The 9,731-nt window shown below is 32.1% G+C and overlaps 1 protein-coding gene across 1 annotated transcript; it reads left to right on the top strand.

The window, feature by feature from the left end:
- Positions 1–678: 678 nt before the first annotated feature.
- Positions 679–4,671, top strand: LOC131073583 (GDSL esterase/lipase 7). The gene is made up of 5 exons (XM_058010046.2): positions 679–1,221; positions 1,349–1,476; positions 3,273–3,518; positions 4,073–4,325; positions 4,411–4,671. The coding sequence occupies exons 1-5, from the start codon at positions 882–884 to the stop codon at positions 4,635–4,637; spliced, it is 1,194 nt and encodes a 397-aa protein (XP_057866029.1). The 5' UTR covers positions 679–881; the 3' UTR covers positions 4,638–4,671.
- Positions 4,672–9,731: the final 5,060 nt, after the last annotated feature.

Below are 9,731 nucleotides of genomic sequence, written 5' to 3'. Positions count from 1 at the left end.
GTATCAAATTGAATAAAATTTTAAGGGATATATATTTATTATTTTTCTTTTATTGAATTAATATGTTTAAAACTCATTATACTTTTATATATATTTTATTATATTTAAATTACAGTGAATTTAAAAAATTATTACGTTTTTTATTTAATTAATTTGACTTAATAAAATTATTATCTATCAAGACTATTGTTATTTATTATTAATTTTAATTTTTCTTAATATTTAATTTTTTATATAGTTTTGTTTACACATTTTTATTTATTATATTTTAGTTTCTAAAGTAGATTTAAATCTAAAACTATTTCAATTATTTAACTTTATTTTGTGAAATTAAAAATTTATTAGGATTTCTTTAATTTATATTATTTTTTCTAGTAAAATTTTAATTATTATGAAACAATTATGTTTAATTTTTTATCTTAATTATTATAATTTTTAAAATATAATCATTAATAAAATTAAATCATAATTATTATTAAAACTATACTAAAAACAAGACAAGTACTAGCCACTATGTGACACTTTTTATATTTACCAATAATCAAAATTTGCATGCTTTATCTAAGAAACAAATTTATTATCGTATACATACTACGTAATTTCAAAATATATATTTTAGCAGTAATGCGGCCATTGTAACATGTTTTTTTATAGTAGCGAGTTTGTTTTTTTGTTCAGTCATGCATTGTATGCGAATAGAGGAGAATCAATTGTGCAATAAATTCCTGAACAAATTGCAATTAATAGATCTTATAAACATAAATGTATTTCAGTACGCCATTCAATGCCAATGTAATCCCATTGGTGGTTTATTTGAATAATTTGCTGCCACATTCAAAAGCAATTCATGCACGAAATATATTGCAGAATCAAATTGACATATGTTCAATAAACTTACAATTTCAGTAGATAAATTGGATTACAAGCTTAGTCCCTGGTGCATGGTTTTGGGTTGCAAAATGGAGTTAGAGAAATGTTTGACAAGTCTTTGGGTGCTTGATGTTTTCATTCTCTGGGCTCTGTTGTCTTTTTCAGTAGTAGTGAGCTCAAAATCACAACAAGTCCCTGCACTTTTTATCTTTGGTGATTCACTGAGTGATGATGGGAACAACAACTATCTATCTTCTTTGGCCAGATCAAACTTCCCTCCTTATGGGATTGATTTTCCCTTTGGACCTACTGGAAGGTTTTGCAATGGACGTACTGTGGTAGATTATATAGGTCAACTATTCCTTTTCTCTCTGTGTATTGTGTATTCATGTTAAAGATGAGTTTTGAATGATTTAATGATATATGCCAACAAGCTTAGATTTGCTAGGTGATCAATGAACAAGTCTTGTGCATGCAGGCCAATTTCTTGGATTGCCATTTGTGCCAGCCTATTTGGCTCCATCAACCAAAGGGAAAAAGGTTATGGAGGGAGTAAACTATGCTTCAGCAGCTGCTGGGATTTTGGATGATACTGGTAGAAACTATGTAAGTGATAGAGACCTCAATTTACTTTTGTTCCCACCAAATTCTAGGCTATTTGTTTATTTTTATAATAAAAGAAGCGGTATCAGGGTGCTGGCCCTTAAAAACAAAGTTCAGATAGGTCAACATACCATAAACATTATACTAACAGTGCATTTGTTAAATTTCTTGACATATTGAGTTTAGTCTATTTTTGTGCATTGGGAGTGTAAATAAGGATAAAGACTGGTTTAGTTCTGTGAAATGGTGTACCTTCAGAAAAGTACCAGGAATTTTGAAAATATGCCTGACAGTTTAAGTATGAATGATGATGTTTTCAATTTTTGAAGAAATTTTTTTATTCAACCTGATTAAGAGAACATATATGGGTAGCTCAGTTTATTTATTTTTCCATCAAAGTTTCAGGCTATTTGTTGAATTATTGACACAATGAATTTAGTCTATTTATGTGTAGATCTATTTAAGTGATAGAAAACGTAGATGGTTAGCTTTATTTATTCTAATAAAATATTTTACTGTTTGTGAATGGTTAGGTTTAAATAGAACATCTTAAGGTTTGACTTGATGATCCATCTAAAATCATACTTATAGGTGGGTCTTATTAGAAAAACTTGTGTGATTTTAGTTGAACCACTTAAACAAATCAAAGTTTAGAATGTGTTGTTTAAACCAAATCTTTATGAACTCCTCCATAAATTCATTTTGAAATTATCAGAATCATAGAATGTATTTAATGATAATTTAATTGCTGCCTTTATTAACATTCATATAATTAACCTTTGTTGTCTAAATTAGACTGGATGGTTGAACCAATGAAAAACATGGACAGTGGTTTGAGCCTTGATTCAAATACTATGCTTAGATGAGGGAGTATTTGAGACACAGTCAAAGAGTTATAGGATGGGTGATAATAAATGTCAATTCTTTATATGTATATGTATATGTATATGGATATAGATATCTATATGTATGGAGAACATGGATGAATAGCTTTATTAACTTTTGTTCCTTTCAAATTTCTAGGTTATTTATTGAATTTTTTGACGTAATGAATTTAGTCTATTTTTTGTACTTGGAGTGTAAATAAGGATAAAGACTGGTCTACTTCTACAGAACAGTATATCTTCTGAAAAGTACTAGGAATTTTGAAAATATGTCTAGCAGTTTTAAGTATGAATGATGTTGTCTTCAATTTTTAAAGAAAACTTTTCATTCAATCTGATTAAATGTTTTACTGTTTCTTAATTGTCCGGTTTAAATAGTACACTTTAAGCTTTGACTTGTATAGATGACTTGATCACATTAATAAATAGGCTTTATTCAAAAACTGGTGTGAATTTAGATGAACCACCTAAACAAATCAAAACTTAAAATGTACTATTTAAACCAGACTTTTATGAACTCCTTGACAAATTCATTTTAAAATTATCCAATAATTATATTATTATCTTTATTAAGATATCATATGATTGGTCCTCTGCTGCCCAAGATAGAGTGGATGGGTGAGCAGATGAAAAGCATGGACAGTGGTTTCAAGTACTATGCTCAGATGAGGATGCATTTTAGGCACAGCCACAGAGTTAGAAGACTGATTGTAACAAGTGTTGATTTTTTTTTATACATATATGTATATGGAATGGGTTTCAAATGAAGAAAGAGTGCATTTCCACAACCAGTGCTAAACAAAACTGTACCAAGAATCATATTACTTTGAAGTATAATCCCAACTCTGTTTCTCTCTATGTTAGTAATGTCTTATTTTTTTTTTGCATAGATTTACAATCTGCATTGCTTGACAGGGCGGTCGAATATCCTTTAATGGACAAATAAGCAGTTTTCAGAATACGTTACAGGTTGTGAGTAGACGGTTGGGAAGTCCAGAAGCAGTTTCCCAGTTTCTGTCAAAGTCCATTTTCGCTCTAAGTCTTGGAAGCAACGATTACATCAATAACTACTTATTGCCGCAGTTTTTTACAACAAGCAGGCAGTATTCACCACAAACTTTTGCTGACCTTTTAATCTCTGAATACTCAAAACAGCTGCAGGTGATGCTTCACAATCTTCTTTCTTTTACTTTCACCCCAATGTCTTGGCCAAAGCTACTTAGCCAATGAAAAGTATTACAATTTATTGCTTCTGTAAATAGATGAATTGTAAACTTGTTATTGATAAGATGATAGTAAATCATGGTCAGTCTTAAATCATACACTAAATAATATATTAAGTCTAGAGAATGTTAGTCAATTTTGAGTGTTTAACACTTTTAAGCTTAGACGTGTATTCTTAGTGTGACCAAACACCTTAAGCAACATATTAAGCTTAGAAAATGTCAGTAATTCTTAACATCTAGAAGTGTAAGCTTAGTGTGTGAGATTTAAACAGTTCCATAAAGCATTTATTATTCTACTCTACTGTTGTTATTTTGGTATTCTTTTGTTTTTTTCATCTTTTCGTCTTTTCGTCTTTTCGTTTTTGTTTCACCTTTAATTTCTGTCGTAAAAGAGTTGAGACCCTTTCAAAAACCTCTCTTTTATCTCTAACTGAAATTTTATATTTGATATTAAAGCCTAACGAATTTATTTGTTGTCTGTTAATGCAGGGTCTGTATAAGTTAGGTGCAAGGAAATTTTTAGTGTCTACAGTGGGTCCTCTGGGTTGCATTCCTCAGCAGTTGGCCATGACAAACTCAAATGGTCATTGTGTTGAGAGTATTAATAAGCTAATCGAGCCATTCAATGATGGGCTTCTGAGTTTGATCAATCAACTAAACAATAACCTGACTGGCTCACATTTTGTGTACCAAAACACCTACACAGCTGTTCTGGACATGATTAACAATCCCACTGAATATGGTAGCAGTTAAATTTGCCGTAAATTTAGTTATAATGAGGTGTGAGTCGATGGTATTAATTGAATGTTTTAATTGATGGTATGCAGGTTTTAGGGTGGTGAACCAGGGTTGCTGTGGAGTTGGAAGGTACAATGCACAGATAACATGCATCCTTTTCATTCAACCTTGTGCAAACAGAAACCAATATGTGTTCTGGGATGCATTTCATCCCACTGAAGCAGTCAACTTGATATTGGCCAACAAAGCTTTTAATGGAAGCCCACTGGATGTTTATCCCATCAATTTGACCACACTAATGCAATTGCATCTTTAATATCTTAAATCCCAAAACTCACTATTATGCTTACTTATCATATTACTCTTCAACTATTTTTTTTCTAATTTACAAATTAGAAGAAAAATATTTAAATGGGTTCGACGAAAACAGCACAATATCTATTATTAATGAGAATAGTTGGAAAAATTGTAATTGATGATCAAATTATATGAAACATGTTTTATTTGTATATAGTTTTTTCTTTGAAAGTAAATTCTTTCTATAAATATGGATCTCAAAATTTTTAATTTGATTAACTTAAATATTAACACATCATACATTAATAATAAATTTATTTTTTTTTTTCAATAAAAGTGGATTATCATACATTAATAATAATTAACAATGCTTACAATATCAAATTTAATTTTTTTTACCTTTAATTTGGATGTGGGTTTGCTCCTCATTGATCATTTAAATTTTTAATATTATATTTTTTAGATTTAAAAAAATATAATTATTATGAACATTTTAAAATATATAATTATTTTATTTTGTAATATTTTTTATATTTTTTATTTGAAGTTATCAAGTTAAATAATTTAATCTAAATTTTATGTTAGAATGGAATTGCATTTTTGTATTTTTAAATTAATATAGTCAAATCTAAAAATACTATTTTAGAACATTATGCATTGTGAAAATTAATATCTTACGATGAAATTATATATATATATATATATATAAATTAACAAATATTAATTTGATAAAAAGAGTGATGAATAAAAATAATATATTAATTACTCTTTAATTATGTCTTCTAATTTATTAATTAGAAATAAATATTTTAATAGATTCCACGAAAACAATGCAATGTAATCTATTATTAATGAAAATAATTGAAATAAATACAAAAATACATGTTGTTTGACAATCAAAAGTTATTGAGACAAGTTTTATTTGTGTATAGTTTCCTCTTTGAAGGTAAATTATTTCTATAAAGATAGATCTTAAAATGTCTATTCACTTGAATATTGTTCATCATTCAATAATAATAATATACTAAAAATATCATAAGACATAAAAACAAAATAAAGATTTTAATACATATAAATTAATAAAATCTTGTGGAATGTATATTAAATTTTTATTTTACATTAATTTTGGGTTTTATATTTTAAAAAATTATATAAATTTTAATGTGAAGTTATCAATTTAAATAATTGATTTGAGTGTGATGAAGAAAATTTGAAATAGTCAAATCTAAAAACACTATTATAGAGCATCATAGATTGTGGAAATATACTTACATATCATTTAACTATATTTATTAAAAATCAATTTAAAGATAAGTCCCAATGGGAAGAAATCTTCTGGTGACAAAAATCTAGAGATAGTTGTCTTAAACAAGATGATTGAAATGGATTTTTTTTTCATAATTCTGTGAAGGCAAGAAGATCTTCTAATAAAGTATTTTTGATTAAAAATGTAGAGAGCCAAATTTTGAGGGATCGGGGAGATATTAATTGTGAAGTAGTTTGATATTTTCATAATCTTTTGATTGGCCAAGTTGTAACTGAGGAGCAGGAGGAAGGTATCTGAGAAGTGTATTATTGGTGAACATAACAAGATTCTTATGGAACCTGTCTAGGTTGAAGAAGTCGGGGTGGCCTTATTCTCTCTTGGTGGGGAGAATGCTTCTGGCCATGATGGTATATCAGCTATTTTCATTTTAGAAATTACGGGACCTCGTTGCCAATGATATTTGGAGTGTTGTGGAAGAATCTAGAAAAGGCAGGTTTGTTTTAAAAGATTTGAACAATACGTTCATTTCTCTCATACCAAATAAGGAAAAAGTGGAGTCCTTTGAAGATTCCGGGCCAATTCCTTTGTGCAATACAATTTATTAAATTATGTCTAAATTTGTTTCCAACAGATTGAAGAAGACTTTAGACTCAGCTATCTCTGAAGAGAAAAGCGATTTCTCTCCTTAAAGATCCATAGTTGAGGGGATTATAACTGCCCATGAGGCTATTCACTCTATGTGTGTTGCGAGGACACAAATAATGTTGGTTAAACATGATATCAAAAAGCTTATGATAAAGTTAACATGAACTTCCTTTTGAGGGTGCTGGAGAAGTTTGGTTATTGTTTGGAATGGGTAAGTTGGATAAAAATTTGCATTTGCTTCCCAAGGTTTTCAGTTTTGGTTAATGGTCTAGTCCACAAGGATTTTTTGAAGCCTCAACCTATCTCCCACTTTCTTTTCATTATTATGGTAGAAGCTCTTGGTAGGTTAATTTTTAGGGATAGGTTGGATGGTGTATGGAATGGGATCAAGATTGTGCAGGGAATGGACCTTATTTCTCATCTTCAATTTGCAGATGATACATTCTTAATGGGAGAGGCCTCTTTCAGGGAAGCATGTGTAATGAAGGCAATGATTGACAGGTATACTAGGTGTAATAACCCACTTTACTTAACCTAACAAAATTTGACCACTTTTTTTTTTTTTTTTTACTTTAATCATTTGTGTTTGATTCAATCACATACTCTAGGCATCCATCCATTAGGATTAGGCATTCATCCATCCGGGATGAGCATCTAACCATACGGGATAGGCATATGTCCATACAGAGAAGGAGGTATCATCTATCCAATACGGGATAGGCATCTATCCAATATAGGATAGGCATCTACCCATACGGGATAGGCATCTATCCAATTGGGATAGGAGGTGCTCTGGCCAGAGACTTAGACTCATCAGGAACATTCGGGTCCTGAGTCACTCACTAAGTACTACACTCCTCTAATAGGAGTGCATCGAGGTCACCGTCCTTAGGAGTAATCAATATAAAATAATACAGGCTTGAATTCTACCTCAAAATTTAGCTTAAATCCTCGGGAAATCAAGCAAATCCATACGGGATTCCTTTCGAGTATGCATTGAATTACTTTTTCCTTTTTATTATACTTATCTTTCAAATTAGGATTCTACTCAATCCTTATTCTTATCAAGCCTAGACCCCACCCACGAACACCTAAGTACTAGGGACAACTTCGTCCCTAGACTGCCTTCATACCTGTTTCGGCACGGGATCAAGGCATAAAGTATATAGTTCTATTTTCTACTCTATGGTTTGATGTAAACTGATTTGTGGGTATGCAACCCTTTCTAGGGTCAATGTCCCAGACAGTTTCTCCGGCGGTTGCTACCCATGGTGGTAGCACTTAAGCAAAGGCTCAAGGTGGCCTATTGCTTGTGGCCTAAAACAACTAGATCTTAATACCTACCATAAGCGTAACCCTTGATCAAATTGTCAATCGTCAACAACTCTTCAAGATTCTATCAATTTCATAAATGCATTTCACTCAATTAACCTTAAGGGGGTTTACCATGGTTTAACTCAGCGGATGTAAAATCATTTAAGGATTATCTTATTAGATTATCGATCCAAGGGGGATTACCCGCCCCTTGGATTTTAACTTCCAAGTGTCCCTTATTAATCCCCGATGATTTATAGGGAGGATGCCACAGATGTCGTTGATGAAACTTTATTAGGCGTTAAGTGCAGTAGTTCAACATGATGACATTACTGTTGGGAAAAATGGTGTCTCAACCTTGCATTTATGCGAGGTTACTATTTATAGTAAGTTTTCATTTGAGCACGAAATGGTGCAAAACTCTCCCTGAAGCTTCTGGTTGGCTAGATAAGCATTCCGGTAAAGTTGCGTCGCAAGGTCACAGCTAGTTTTGAAGATATTAAAGTTTTCGTCTTGGAGGGGTGCAATAAAATGTTTAAACTTAATTTTGGGGACTTTAGAGGCTCCGAAATGCTTTGAAAAGTGGCCATAACCAAAGAAGCCAATTACAAGGTGATAGAGAACTTCGTGAGCTTTCTGGCGCTTCAAACGGTTCGTCAATCGGACACCTGGTTCTCAAGTTATGGCCTCCGGAAGTTTGTACTCCTGAAATAGGAAAAATAATTTGTATCGGATACATAAATGAGCTGTAAAAGGGAGCGATACGTGTTGATGTGTGCTTTAACATGTCATAGGGCATCTAGAAGGGAGATAAGGTCGGCTACACCTTATTGGGTGGTTTTAGCCCATGGTTTTGTAATACCGTTTGACGGTTTCTTGTATTGTATCTCCTATTTATGAGGTGTGTGAGATAGAGGTTGAGTGTAAGAGTCTTATGGCTATTGAGTTGCCTCTGAATCTCTGATTAGTGGTACTCCTACGAAGAGCTTGCTCTGCAAGTATGTTGTAATCTATTTTTGATTGCTGAATAAAATATTGAGCTGCTTTTGGAGGGTGGGGTTTTTCTCCCGAAAGGGTTTTCCCCACGTAAATCACTGTGTTGTGGTATGAATGCTATTATATGTATTTCTATTTTCTGTAACTGTTGTAACGATCTGAAAAAGTTTTGCATTACCCTCCTCTCAAGGTTAGTGTAGGAAGTTGTTTCCGCTACTTTACTTCCTTACAAGTGGTATCAGAGCCTGATCACCTTTGGTTTAAATTGTGGGCAGTTGGGTTTTTTGTACTAATCTAGATTTGAGTGGGAGCTTGTGCAGAAGACACTTTTTGATCTTGTTGCAGGAATATTCAGATGGCGAGTTCGTCAGGGAGAATAGAGGTGGAGAAATTTAATGGAAGTAATTTTGAGATGTGGAAACTGAAGATGGAAGATCTGCTAATAGATCGAGATCTTTGGGATGCTGTTGATGCGAATGTCCAAAGGCGCTCAGATCCTACTGTGGCAGCTTAGTATGATGTTATGGACCGAAAAGCCAAGGGTCTAATCAGACTGTGCCTGGCAGACTCTGTTCTAATCAATATCCATGAAGAGAACTCTGCAAAGAAGCTATGGACTAAGCTTGGTGAGATGTATCAAGTGAAATCTTTATTAAATCAAATTTTCTTAAGAAAGAAATTGTATTCCTTGAAGATGGAAGAGGGTGGATGAGTTGCAGACCACCTGGAAGCATTCAATATGTTGGTGGCTCAATTAGTATCCATCGGTGTTAAGATGGACGAGGAGGAGAAATGTCAGATCTTGCTTTGTTCTTTGCCTGATTCGTGGGATTCTCTTGTTATGGCTATCGGTAGTACTTCTGTTGTTTTGAAATCTGAAGACATGGTGGG

Source organism: Cryptomeria japonica, chromosome 11 (genome assembly GCF_030272615.1).
Source record: "Cryptomeria japonica chromosome 11, Sugi_1.0, whole genome shotgun sequence".
NCBI classification, from domain to species: Eukaryota; Viridiplantae; Streptophyta; class Pinopsida; order Cupressales; family Cupressaceae; genus Cryptomeria; species Cryptomeria japonica.
Note: the sequence above shows the minus strand (reverse complement) of the source record. Positions and strands in the feature narration are given on the sequence as shown.